The sequence below is a fragment of the Scophthalmus maximus genome, chromosome 16 (assembly GCF_022379125.1).
Source record: "Scophthalmus maximus strain ysfricsl-2021 chromosome 16, ASM2237912v1, whole genome shotgun sequence".
In the NCBI taxonomy this organism is placed as follows: Eukaryota; Metazoa; Chordata; class Actinopteri; order Pleuronectiformes; family Scophthalmidae; genus Scophthalmus; species Scophthalmus maximus.
Window position 1 is genome coordinate 16,198,542 of NC_061530.1, and position 14,573 is coordinate 16,213,114.

The following is a 14,573-nucleotide window of genomic DNA, read 5'->3' on the forward strand; positions in this document are numbered from 1 at the left end:
GTGCACAGTGGCCTCCATATTTCTTAAATGGGAGAGGTGTTTCTTCCATGTCAAAGTCTGACATTTATAAGACATGAAGCACTTCAAATACAGGATTTTGCAAATAAAGATAATACACAGGGCTTACATTATGGCATGTCTATTAACTATACATACTATTAAACCTCATTCTAGCAACCAAAAGCTGGAAATATAATTAAAGCACTGGCTTTCCTATCAGTCAAACTAACAATTTTAATGAACTGGAAACCTGGCAAACCAAACTGTTCCTGGAGCTGGCCGCGCAGCTGACCAATAATCCAATGGTCACGGTGGCAACGCTCCAGAGATCCTGTGTGGACACTTCGGGGGGGCATCATGTTTGGTTTCCTCCAAACATGATGCCAATTTCGGTTTTCTTCAGACCGGAGAATTTAGTTTCAGACGGTCTGAGTGAGATTCCTTCAGTCTCTCACTGAAGTGAGGCTTCCCTCTGGCCAGAAGGAAGCTCAAAAATAGGAGGTACTTGAGCTAGATTTCAGGTGTCGTAGCAAAGCGTCTGAATACTCATGTCAATGTGATAATTCCTTTTTTTTCCTTTTTTAGTAAAATGGCAAACATTTCTCTGCAAAAACAGACGCACCATCATGGAAGCACATGCTGTCCTTGACAGTTTGAAACAATCACATTACTCATGAAGAACTTCTGTATCTGTCCCCCCCGCCCCAGGACAAGGGCAACATTAAAGTAGTGTTTAATGTTGGCACTGACGACATCCACATCGAGGAGAGCTCCAAGTTCGTCAACGACGGGAAGTACCACATAATTCGCTTCACCCGCAGCGGAGGCAATGCAACCCTCCAACTCGACGACCTGCCGGTCATAGAGCGCTATCCCTCAGGTAGGCCCTGCCCCCGCCCCCACATATAAGCCCGACCCGCCGAGGCACTGTGCTGGGGCAACGCTAACTACGCCTTAGTCCAAATCAGCCCACCTCCTGATTGACGAAGCACACCAGTGTTCTCTTATCAATGTCTATATTTAAACATATATTTGAGAAATATAATTGCAGCTTTGTTTCATGTTATTGTGTTTGAAATGAAAATATGTGTGATCTGGTATGAAACATGACTTTTTAAACCATAAAATGATGATAGTTATTACAATAGCTTGTTATACTAGCCAGCTATGTCATCATGTTAGGCCTGTTAAATAGAGTTAAAGGTAATTTATGAAAATATTTAATTCGGGTGTCAGTTGTTTTTCTCACCATAAAAGAAAATAATAACAGTTGGTGCATTTTTGGGACAAACAATAATTTAAAAATCATGTCGTATTTTGAGTTAAATGTTTAACTAGAGAGGAAAAAAATAAGAAAAAGAAAAAAAGTGTATTTTGTTGAGCATAGTCTTTGTTTTCATATTTGTTGGTTGTCATATTTAAAGTGGTAATCTTAGCTAGTAGCCTTTAACACAATGAGGTCCAGGCTTTAGGTAGCTGATAGCTAAAATGCTAAATGCTAGTGGTTGTGAGGTGTGTGTGAGGGTTCTTCCTGTATGTAACTCTAAACGCAGTCATTTATATAGTAGACAGTATGTGGCAGCTGTAACTTTATTTCCCTGTGCTCTTGCAGATGTTAACCCCTGAAATGTCTCTTTAAATTAAACCCAATGAACAGAGAGTAAGAGTCCGCTCAGTGGAAACATAGTGAATTCCGCTCCTCTCCTTCTTTGCACATCAAGCTTACTCTTAACGCAGTGACCTACTAATGATGAGCAGACCATTACTTTCTTTTCATTGCTGTTCTTTTTGTATCCAGCTCCTGTACCACGTTTGGATGTGCGTAATTACTACTGTGTTTTCATCTCTAAATTAAAGGCAACATTGATAACGAGCGCCTGGCCATCGCCAGACAGCGAATCCCCTATCGGCTCGGTCGAGTAGTTGACGATTGGCTATTCGACAAAGGTAAAAACCCTGATTAAAATTCCTTAAAACTTTGAGCTTTAAAAAAAATACAATTTGAAGGCAGTTGAATATACTTTATTGTGCACCATCAACTAACATCTAAAAATCTAAATCCATAACTAAGTATTTAAAAGTTGGGCAGCTGTAGTGTGTAATACTGTGTAAACTGTAGTGCCTGTGAACGTATCTTGTTAGTGTGTATCTGATAATATCAGGTTAAAGGGACGATGGAGAGATTTAAATGTGAATAAATCAGAAATTAGAAGTACTGATAAAAGGTGCTCTATTAAGACTGGTAAATAATGTTGTTTATTGTCAAATTGTAAACATTAAAGCATTTACTAAAGATTTTATGTTGAAAAAAATGTTGTAATCAAATTAAAGTACATGCAAAGTATTGTGACATGTAAGAACTATGTAAATTCGAAATGACTAATAGACCAATGCTTTTTCTTTTTATGAAAAAAAAAATGTAAAAAGTTTTCCTCCTAAACTTCAGCAGAGCTTAAATTAGCCTCTAGTCCCTTTAACAGTGAGCAGTGCTAGAGCTTATAACCTGTGCATGCTTCATGGGGCTGTTACAACAGTTCCCTAGATCTCTATCTCTCTGTCTGCCTGTCTGTTGCTCCTTCAAATACAATGTCGTGCCGTACAGCCATCACCATAGCAACCATCTGCCAGCCCTATCTTCTCCGGGCCCTCTGACTCCTCTCATCTGCTGCCTCTTCCTCCTTCTGTTCTTTGCCTTTTCATCCTCCTCCTTGACTTCTCAGTCTCCTCGCCCTCCCCCGGTCTCCCCCCCCCCCGTCTCCTCTGTTTTCTCTTCTCGCTCTCGTATTTCTTCCTCTCAGTCTCAAACCTCTTCACGGTTTTTCCACGGCTTCGATTCGCTCTGCCATGCTTAATCTATCCCATCCTCTTACCATGGCTTGGGGTTGGTGGATTGTGTAACACTCAAACACTCTTTTGTGTGTATGTATGTGACGACCGGTATGTATGTGTGTGTGACTGTATTTGCGTGTGTCCGTCCACCTTTCTTCCTGTTGTGCTTGTGTGTCTTTGGTGTGTGTGTGTGTGTGTGTGCGTGCGTGTGCGCGTGTAGGTCGCCAGCTGACCATCTTCAACAGCCAGACGACGGTGCGCGTTGGTGGAGGTGAGCGCGCGGCAATGTTCCAGGGGCAGCTGTCTGGCCTGTACTACAATGGCCTCCGCATCCTCAACATGGCCGCTGAGGGGCACCCGCACATCAGGGTAGAGGGCAGTGCGCGATTGGTCGGCGACATGCCGTCCTCGTCCATCACCCCGCAGTCCAGCGCTGCAGCTGGAGGCAACCGCTCTGACTCCGCCCCCTCCATAAGCGACATCACAACCACCACAGCCACCAACCGGAAGCAGGGCGCCACGCAACAGGTCAGAGCACCATCGCAAATAATTTTTCTGTGCCGGCTTCTGTATCAATCCCTGCCACGTGTGCTCAGACATCTTTAACATATATACCCGATCCCCACCCACCCTGCCACCATCCCTCAGTGAGATGATTAGTAATTAAAAAGTGTTAATTTGCTGTGATGAATTTATTTTTTTCAAGCTCAGTAAGAGGATTAGCCTGCACACAGCCTGCAAATCACAAAGTAGAGAATGGCAAGATACTGCATATCAGGAAGAGTAGGATTGTTTCAAACTTAAGAGAAGGGGAGTTTATTCATGTTGTACAAGTTCTTTTTTTCATAATGCATTACGCACTATAATTATGGAAACAGTTTCAAAAGATCTAAGAAAGACTGAAATAGAAATAAATAAAGGGTTCAGGATCTAAGCACAAGGTGGATGATGATGAATGCTTGAGTTTTAGTCAAAGGGGCCAAACAATCAAATATCATAAGAAAACGGCTGTAAAATAACATTTTTACCATTTTCAGATGTTGCCGTTTATACTTTCAGAAAGTGCTGTGTTTTCTCTGCGGAGAGATTTTCATTTTTTTTTATTTGCTGTGCAATTTCACCTACGTCTAAAGTTACAGGCAAATCAAATGTTCTTCAAAAGATCCCTGATCATGCCGGTCTCTTTCTACAGGATGTCAAATTTAAAAACGCAAAAATAACAAAGAGAAGTGTACTCAGTAGAGCTCATACCAACACCAAGGCTCGACCGTCCCCTTAAATCCAATCATCATCATCATCATCATCATCATCATCCCATCAAGATCCAGGAGGCATTATTCCCTTGGAAATCAGAAAAAAAAACATCTTACAACGTTAAAGAAAGTGATTTCAAAAAAATTCCATGATTTGCCTTTTTGTCTGTATCCATGCCAACATTTATTGGGGTTCTTTCTTGGCCCATGTCTCATCCATCTACCAAATTTCGTGAAAATGTATCTCGTAGTTTTTGCGTAATCCCTAGAACAAGGGGCGAAAACATAAAAGCCAAAAACATTTTATCAATCCAAGTCTCAGACACACGCACAACTTTTCCGCCACAGCACGTCGACGTGAATGGATTAGATTCTCAAATTCTCCACTAAGTGGTCCCTACCCACTAAATTACTAGAGGAGCAATGTTTGTGTTAATGGAGGCTGTAATAGCTTTTCCCATAATATGCATCTAGTAAACTGATGCAAGTGGGAGACGCTACAACAGAAACAAATAACTGTTATTGAGGAATATGTGAAAGTGGATGTAACGGCGGAGTCGATGGTAATGTCAGAGGAGACATTATCAGCAGGTAGTTCACCACAGACTCTTTTGCTCTATTATTCAGATCACTACTGAGATGTTGTCAGGCTCTCTGTGGGCGTCTCTGTGTACTGCAGTTCTGCTTCTGTGTTATAAAACTGTGTGCCTGCCGCACTGGAGAAGATTTTTTTTCTTTCTTTCTTATTTCCCAGTGATACAAGTTGCCATGGAGATAGCGAGCCCCACTACCCGCTGCTCGCGTTCTCTCTCCCTCTCCCATCCAGACTCCCTTAGAGAATGGCTCCTCTGGGTGTAAACCGCCAGCTGTTTCAGACATAAATAATAGAGCGCAGAGAGCTGTGAGCTAAGCCTCAGGCATCAATAATGGATATGAGATCTTGATGGATAGCACTGCAGAGTGACAGCATTGTCACGGGGGCTTGTTTTCACACCTCGGCTCTCAATCTCTCCCCCCGTTCGTGTTCTCCCTGTATGTGCTTTTAAACGGACGACTCCTGCTCTTATGATATGCTGATGTCAGAGCTAAATATGGGATGCGAGTTGTGCACTGGAGTCAATATCACTGTACGAGAACTAGGTCAGACCCACTACATGTTCAACATGCTGCAGTGTGTGTGTGTGTGTGTGTGTGTGTGTGTGTGTGTGTGCGTCTGCGTGTGTGTGTGTGTTTGTTTGCCTGTCGGTTTAAGTGGAATCACTCCTGCCGGCCCCAAAACTCTTTTTTGCGTTTGTCTTGTTTAAAAGGAATCTACAGCATCTCCGTCGAGGCTGCCTAGTGTTGCCTAGCAACCAACCTGGCCTCAGCCGGTCCACGCATACAATGAAGAAAGAAAGAAAAAGCAACGCACACGCGCAAAACACACAGGCACTCAGGTGAATTTAGGAAAAAAATAAGATTTGAATTGCAGCACATTGCATCACAGCAGAGGCGGCGATGTCTTCCAAATGTGCTGCGGGTCCGGGCGGTTCATCGATTTCACGCGCACACCCCAGGTTTTCGCTCGCGTTGATGGAGTGGATCTGCCCGAGTCGCCTTATGGGTTTACTGCTACCGTCATTGCACTGTGCAGTAAGAATGTGTTATGTTCCTCCTTCTGGAGTCCAGAGTTTATTGATTTCTTCATTTTTTTTTTATTGTGTGCGCGCGCGCGTGTCTGTGCGGGCGCCCTGCGTGTGTTGAAAAGTGGATTAATTATGCATGACAGCTGAGCACCAGCAAAGAGAAGAGGAGGAGAGATTGTGTGAGAGTATGCAAGTGTTTATGCTAGAGGCTGCTCAGAGTCACGGAGCTTAAACTTTTGGGTTTGATGTTTGGTGCCTTGTTAGTGTGTGTGTGTGTGTGTGTGTGTGTGTGTGTGTGTGTGTGTACCTGTGTTTGTTGGTAAAGACCGATAGAAGAAACCTGCGGCTCAGAGCGGCGCCGGATTGGCGATCATGAGTCAGCTGACCCAGTCCCTTCCACAAGCCCTCTGAACACCTATCCCTCATTCGCTCCCTCCCCCACTGTCTGTTTTTTTTTTCCTCTTCCTTTTACATCTTTTCCTCCCTCTTTCCTTTTTGGACTCTCCGTCTTCTGGAGATACTTTCTCCCTCCTCCCTTGCTCGCTTTTTTCGCTTTTCCTCTCCTCTCCTTTGCTCTCTCTCTCTCTCTCCCGCCTTATCTTTCCATATTTACCCATCACACACCCACCCACCCCCCCTCTCTCTCTGCCTCCCTCCCTCTCTCTCTCCCTCTCTCTATGGTTGAGCTCCAGTGATAGGCTGTTAATGCAGGCGGTGTATGAGTCTATCTCACCATCTGCAGTAGTGGAGCTAGCCTCAATCCTCCCTCGCCAGGATCTCTTCATCAGCCTGTCAACTTCAGCACGATTCGCTGTACGCTTGCTACTACTGTGTACTATGTGTGAACTGGGCAGTCAGGGAGGCATGGACGGCCGCTGGCACTGTTCGGCTGCTCAGGTAGAGATTTTGGCTCTTTCAGCATGCAGATGTCCATCTCCTCCTGCTTTCCTTTCTCTTCTCTCCCGTGTCTCTTTTCCCCCCCTCCTATTGTTTGCATCATTATGTCGGCATGCTCTATTGCCAAGACGATGAGAGATGGGGACAGGGAGGGAGCGACAGATGGAGGGTGGCTGGAGGGGCGGAGGTTCCTTGAGCAAACTTCTGTGGCTTTTTGAGGATATTTAAGTTGCGTCTAGTTTTCCTGGTGTTCATTGTCTCCCGTGCGATAGGTGGATCAATAGTCCAATTGATGCCTTCCCGTTTGAGCGGGGTGGTCAGCTGATGGGGTGATGTCACAGATCAGAGGAGGGGTCTTGTTTTATTTACTTGTCTGTCTTTTGTTGTAGCGTGAATCGGGATTTCTGAACAGGTGCCCGTGGAGGGCACATCGGTTGTCTCCGGGTCAATAATCAAGCGCGGTGGCTTGACGTTGATCGGTGACTGATGTCAGAGGCCGATGCGTTTCCTGCTGGCCGATTGGTTCTTGTGCTATTTGGATCCTGGCAAAGGCACAGAGGTCTATTGACTGGCTGGGTTCCAGAGGCTAAGCTCACGCTAGCAGCCTTTTGACAGCCCAGTGGGCAGAACTGATTGGAAAGGCAGTGGAGGAAAAAGTCAGGCATCAATAACCTAATATATGTTTCAGGCCAAACTGAAGTACAGACTCTTCAGGACCAATACGACGCCATACAAGGCCAGCACAGGCTTTACTTTTCTTTTTACAGATGAATAAACTAGGTTTCTCCTCCAGCCTTATGTAATCTCACCAAGACAACGAGGCAAATACTTTGAGGAGGCAAGGACAGGGAGGCAGTTGAATGAATTTTCTGTTTGCCACACTGTCTGTAGGTTTCCACAAAGACCCCATCCACCATTATTGCACTTTGATTTGGTTCAGATTATGTTCAGGTCTGACTGTAATCTGCCTCTAGAGCTCCTCGCCTTTACAGCTCTGCCGCTCTCTCCCCTCTCCTTTATGCTGTGGGTTACTAACATCTACTGCAATGCATCACAATCCAACTTTAATTTAGTGCTGGCAGTGAGCGCACATTGTGGCTAAAACACACACGCGCGCGCACACACACCCTCATATCTCTCATGCCAAAGCGTCAAGGCGGGCAATGTTTAACAGTAGTTCATGAATATGCGGAGCACATTAGCACGGTGTTAAGTAAAGACCGCAGCACTTTGAAGTCCCACTCCTCCTCTCTCTTCTTTTCTCTCTCTTTCTCCCCAAATGCCATTTTATCCATCCATCAATCTTTCACTCCCCCCTTTTTTTCCCCTTTTTTATACACCGGCTGAAATGGCAAATCCATTCATAGGTCCCCACAGTGGGTGCACACCCCCCCCCCCCCCCCCCTTCCTTTTTATTTTAACATTTTTATTCCTTATCATTTTTAACGGCCTGAACTTAGAGTTGCCATGGCAACAGGAGGAGCAGGGATGGTGAGTAATAAGGGGGGTCTTTTCCGTGGAGAGGGAGCGAGGCATGGAGACGGCTGGGCGGTTGTTGAGATATGAGTTGGTTGGTGTCGGATTAGACGTTGGGTTATTGACGTGCTGCTTATGGAGAGGTGTTAAAGAAAAGGGGATTTAAATGCTTTGCTGGGATATTTAATGAAATATTTATATATTTATTTTATTTTATTATTTTTGAGGCTTTACACCGCACGTCCTCCGACACATACTGCATCAACACTTGCCAATATCAGATGGAGAGAGAAAAGCGAGGACGTGTGGAAGATAGAATGGCCAGAGGAGAGAAAAGAGGGGGAGGGTCAAGAGAGTTGGAGATGATGCTTTTAAACAGGATTCATTACTTTTCTCTCCCCCCCGCTCTCATTTCTTCTTCTCTTCTTGGTACTCTAGTTTTTGGTCGTCTGCCATTGCTGGGGGCCGTAAGAGGCGAAAGTGTTTATGGCAAACTGGAAAACGATGGACTGGTGCTGCGTGCTCACGCATGTAGAAAATAAACAGGACGGGTGTGGAGAACAGGCCGTTTTCTTTTTCTTTTGTTTTGCTTGGAGATGGTGTGGATAAATGTGTGTGTCTGTATACGTTGGGGGTTCCTAATTTCTCCGGATCCTCTCTCTGTCTCCACAGTCGGCAGACGACCTGCTGGTGGCGTCGGCCGAGTGTCCCAGCGACAATGAAGCTGATGATGATGAAGACATCGGTCCCTGTGACCCCAGTTCAGGTGAGAGCCGTCCACAAATACACACATCACACAGTTCATTTTAATCCTACACACCCACTATCACTCTATTTTTTACCTACCTTTTTGTAGCTCACTACAATGAATTTTTAATTTCCATTTGGGTTTTTACCTCCAGTCATTCCCTAACACTCCCTCCAATCCACTCTCTTTACTTTGCCTTCGTGTCCCCTCTTCACCTTCCCTCAACCCGTGTTATTCATCTTTTTATTTTTGTATCAGTTTCTTTCTCCTTTTCCTTTACCTCATCTTTAATGCAGCCCATATCATTCATATGCAAATGCTGCTGACAACAAACCTTTCATTTGGTGTCATATATCACCTGCAGCCCTCATTGCCTGTGAATGTCAAATGTGTGTAATCAAAGTGATATAATGTTCGCCTGTGCTCTGGCCCTCCTCTCAACATGCTGTAATGTAATCTGTTTACACATTATGTGATAATATGGAAATGGCTCTGGCTCTAAGCTGCAGCCATGCCTCTCCAGCACGTAGCATTATGCAAACTACATGTTAAATAACTCTTAAATAGCTCTCCACCCACCACCTTGACATGTAACCCAAATTAATAATGTACGCCACACACGGTTATGTAACTTCGTGCCTCCGCTCACATTACAGCCCGCCCTCCCCTGACCGAGGTGAAGGTGTTCCCGGGTCCGTCCGAGGTGGTGCGGGAGAGCAGCAGCACCACGGGCATGGTGGTGGGCATTGTGGCGGCCGCTGCCCTCTGCATCCTCATCCTCCTCTACGCCATGTACAAGTACCGCAACCGCGACGAAGGCTCCTACCACGTGGACGAGAGCCGCAACTACATCAGCAACTCGGCCACGCAGCCCAACGGCAGCGCCAAGGACAAGCCGCTGGGCATCGCCAAGATCTCCAAGAACAAGAAGAACAAAGACAAGGAGTACTACGTCTGAGGCAGAACACATCCAACGTGCAGACATATACGCATACACCTTTATATATAACGGTATATGTACATAAATAGATATATTCTCAAAAAAGAAAAAAATAACACACATGCACACTGACATAGACATGCTGATGTTAATGTTTACTCTCCAATAATCACACCTGCACACACGCTGGCAAGCACAAACATACACATTCAAGCACAAACACACACTAACACTGAAGCACAAACATACACACACACATAAACACACACACACACACACACAGACTGGCCCGAGGGCATGGACCCTTATTGTACAGTATTTACCAATGAGCAGAGCCTCTGAGAGAGGCTTGTTTTATGAACACCATTCCAAATAACTTAAGAAAGCAACTCCCAGTGAAGAACCGTTTTCGGGGGGGGGGGGTGTCCAGCCAGAAAGAAAAAAAAACTGCTTCCCTGCCACCGCAGGACCTCTTCAAACGGACTCAAGAGAGGTCAAGGAAGACTTTAAGTGAAGCAAAATGGCAGACTGAGTACGTTGAGCGAGCGGCAGAGAACAAGAACAAAGATGATGTAAAAGCACCAAGACAAGCACTAAGTGTCTCTTCCAAGCTTCTTGGCCTTCCTCCCTGCTAGCAGACGGGACTCGACGAAGCACCGAGGACGCTGAATAAACAAGCACACCAATGGTCCAAGTCTAATCCCGAGCAACAGGACAGGAAATCAGGGTGTAGCCGTAGGGGCAATGAATTACAAAGGGAACAGGCAGTGGCGGGGCTGGTGCCGTTTATATAATGGATGTGCTGTGGTTGTTGCGCTGCCGAGCTGATGTTTCACGGCGGCCTGTAAATCGCAGACGTGGACTCAGCGGGAAAAAACTGAGGGATATTCTCCTGAACAGGATACTTGAGACTTCAGATGCTACCTACAGACACCAGTCATGCACGACTGCGGTGTCACACACACACACACATGCAAACAAACAAACACACATGCACACACACACACACACACACACACACAAAATTTTACAATCTACACATGCAGACAAACCTGCGATGCCAGACCAGACCACCATATCTTCATAACAGATTCTGAAGACTATACAAGAAGACAATGGTGAAAATGACAAAGACCATTATGATAATTGTTACGGCGATGATAATGATGAATATGAAGAACATTTGGTCAGTATAGACTCTTTGGGGATGGGGGGGGGGGTCTTATTGCACGTGAATTATCTTACTCCGTGTGATTTATACCGCGTTGAAACTCCAGAGGTTACACTGCGAACACGCCACCATCATAAACTTACCACCTTGGCTTGAAGTATTTCTAAACACGCACTTCAAATGGTTTTCAGTGTGTGTGTGTGTGTGTGTGTGTGCGCGTGCGTGTGAGATTCAACAATGATTTATTCTCTAAATCGATTCTCAGTTCAAATCCGACATTGACAAAGTGTGACCATCTCGAGTGTGCTGCATGCCCGAGTCTCTGAGCTGTGCTGTGGAGTGGTGGTGTGTCCCACGAAGTCCAGAGGTGGTAGGTTTGTTTGTTTGTTTGTTTGTTTGTTTGTTTGTTAGGTGAGGAGGTGGTGGAGGAGGGTGTTGCGGGGTTGCAATGTAACTCCAGTGCAACACCCGGATGTGTGCGCCCACCACAGGCCATGTCCTGTTTTCTAGCCTGATGTCCTAAAGGCCACGCCCAACAAACCACCTTTTATAGCAAAAAAAAAACAGCCGGGGGGGGGGAAACAAATCAAAAACAGAACAAAGTAAATGTTACCATGTGTTGCTAATAGATAGGAAAATCCAGTTCATGATGCCATTGGCTATACGACAACTTGAGTTGCTCTGATTTCATTCGCTCTTTCCTTTTCTCGCTTTCTCTTTGCGTCCTTTTGTCTTCATGCTATTGGTTGACGGATTCGTCAATAGACATGACGCGGCCAATACGGGACCGACAGGTGGGTTTTTCCGATGGGCTTCAGTATAACTGTCTGTCTATGTACTTACGCGGTGTCTGAGTCCGCCGCAGCTCAAGCATCACAGCCCCATGATATATCAATATAGTGCCATGACATGAAGAAGCCCCTCCGGTTCCTCCGAGCAATGGAACCAACCAAGTCAGATGCATGCAAAATGGACGACGGCCAGAACGGACACGAAAAGGACTTTGTGTGAGATTTCAAAGTATAATGTCGAAAATTAACCTAACAAATTCCCCTATTCTCTCCATCCTTAACTGGCCTTTTTGACCTCCCTTCTCTTGTGTTCCCCTCGTTCGGTATGTTTCCCCCATCTGCCCCCTCCAGTTCCCTCCACGTCTGTTTCTTTCGTTTTTCCCCTTTATCTCTGTTGTGTTGCCATCTGGAACAAAGGAGGCGTCTCAACCAGTGGGATTCTACATCTAGGTGTTCATTAACCATGTTTATTTTCTATATGTACAATTTTTCTACAGTATTTACTTTTATTTTTATTGTTACGGTTCTTTGATGAACATAAAGTGGAAATTTATTATGAAAAATAGTTTTGAAGATTAATGAGTAAATAAAATATTACCCAAGTGAGCCCTGGGGTGTGTCGGTGTGATGGTTTTTCCTCCCAGCTGCAGCAGACCAGTGTCTAGACAAACTAATATCTACCTACAATGTGTTAGGAGGCAGACCGTGTTGTTCAGAAGTTCAGCTTTTTTTTTTTTAAATACACTTTTTGGTGGAACATTGGATTAAAAGATAGAATCCTTACTTATGTTTGTCTCTTCAATGTACAGATTATCATGAAAAACTGGAAATGGGGGAAAAAGCTACGATGGATCAATCTGAAGACGACTCACTGTTAACATGTCACAACTTGTTTGTTTCATTAACACAAAAACACGCTTGAAAATTATATTCTATCATTATTTATGCCCCGGACTATTTCTTGGCTGTGACCATTAAAATTCCTGAAATAGTCTATAACTTAATGGCTGGTGGAACCCCTGAATTGTTGTTTTCGGCCCTTATTATAATACAGTCAACCTTGGAACTCCAGCTGCAACACGTCAATTCATGGAAAAATTATTAGTATCGAGAAGAGCGCATACCTCCACCAAGGTTATCGCCCTCTCTTGCCAAGTTAATGAAAGTTGTTTGTTTTTTGAACCAAAATGTGTTAGATTAAGCCTTCGAGTGAGTGGCCAGAGCAAGGCTGTTTCCTCATTCCTGTTTCCTCAGCCGCATCCAACCAGCTGCTGGCTGTGGCTGTACTTTTAATAGATATACATGAGAGGGGTACTGATCTTCTTATCTAACACTCCACCGGAAAGCATACGTGCATATTTCTCAAAATGTCAAAAATATTCCATATCTACAAGTTGCAGATTCCCCTCACATTCCCTCCCGTTTCCCTTTGACCTCTCACTTCATCGAAATAAGGCGAGCAGCACACTCCGTCCCACACTCCACCTATCTGGGACAGCAGATGCACATAAATACCCTCCTTGCACACACACGGAGCAGGGCTTTGAGGTGCGCGCTGCAGTAAACGGCGCAAGTCTCTGCAGGGTTGCTGTTTGCCGGATGAAAGATCCCTGAGACTGCAGTGCTGAGTTTGTGTCCTCAGGTGAGCGCAGTTACAAGGACCTGCTATTTCAACAAACACCTGCCAGGGCTCCTTATCTCCTTCTCTATCTCTGTCTCGCTTTCCTTCACCTTTTTGTCTTTCACTGAACAGTCTGTACCCAACAAAAGACGGATTGCTGTGGCCGTCTGCCCTTGACCACAGCCAGTTAGCGCAGAGATAAAGACACAGCTCTGCTCCATGTACGGCGTGAATACAAATCATCTGCAGTGCTCGCCAGTGGCCAATCAGTTAGCCTCTGGTTAACATACACCGACGTTTCCAGGAAGAAGCCACATCAGTGGTCCTAGAGGTTTGAAATGGTCATTTAACCAACCGAGCGCGAGCAACTTGTGGGGAGCGCGGCCTGTGTTATTTGCATATCATGGATATTAATCATCTCAGAATTCCTCGTTTTTAAACAAAAAAACCAATCAACTGTTAGGTGGATGGAAGTTGGAGAGATACATTTACGATTGTTGAACCATTGTGGGGTAAAAAAACAAAAACAGAATCGGTCTCAGCCATGGTTTACATTCAGAACCTCACGGTATTTGGTGTATTTGGCACCACTTACATCTCATACATTGCCAGTTCAGTGGTCGGATGACATCGACGTCCAACTAGGAGGTATTGCATGGTCCATGGTCTATCTATGAGAAGGCTGACATATGGCAAAGATTCCCACGCTAACGTTGCAGTACAGAGATGGTTTTGTTAGAGATAATGTCATATCCATTAAATCAGTTTTGAGGCATTCATATTTTTTGGGCACTTCACTGTATCATTACAGTCCCCCTCCAGTCGAAAAAAAAGTGTTTTTCCTTCTGTCTCTGTCAGACATTGACTATAGGGACTTGTATCTGAGCAAATTGTGTCACTAGACTACTACTTCCACTTCTCCTCCAAACTCCGTTGAATGACATCGCTGATCACCATCTCCATAAGGGAACATATTAAAGCTGCTGTCGGTAGGATTTGCAAAAATAACTTTTTTTCATATTTGCTGAAACTGTCGCTATATGCTGGTAGTAGTAATATACGAGACAGACAGTCTGTGACAAACTTTCTGTCACTCAGCTCCCTCTATTGCCTTTAATGCCATTTGCCAGAATCCACTGCGCCCGAGCAAAAGTGTCCAATCACAGCCAGGGGCGTGTCTCCGCTCTGTCAGTCATCCCGGTGCACAGCCTCACTCGTTGGT

General features: G+C 44.9%; 1 protein-coding gene across 12 annotated transcripts in view; it reads left to right on the plus strand.

Annotated features, from left to right (window-relative positions):
* Window positions 1–12,336, plus strand: part of nrxn1a (neurexin 1a) — a 70,921-nt gene extending 58,585 nt beyond the window's left edge. For 8 of the 12 annotated variants that reach the window (XM_035613100.2, XM_035613103.2, XM_035613101.2 and 5 more), the window contains 5 exons: window positions 709–880; window positions 1,858–1,947; window positions 3,050–3,357; window positions 8,753–8,846; window positions 9,485–12,336. In XM_035613100.2, the coding sequence (XP_035468993.1) occupies window positions 709–880; window positions 1,858–1,947; window positions 3,050–3,357; window positions 8,753–8,846; window positions 9,485–9,786 (966 nt within the window). In that variant the 3' untranslated portion in view covers window positions 9,787–12,336. The remainder of the gene's footprint in view (window positions 1–708; window positions 881–1,857; window positions 1,948–3,049; window positions 3,358–8,752; window positions 8,847–9,484) is intronic. The other 4 variants (XM_035613107.2, XM_035613108.2, XM_035613110.2 and 1 more) reach the window with 1 other exon arrangement.
* Window positions 12,337–14,573: the final 2,237 nt, after the last annotated feature.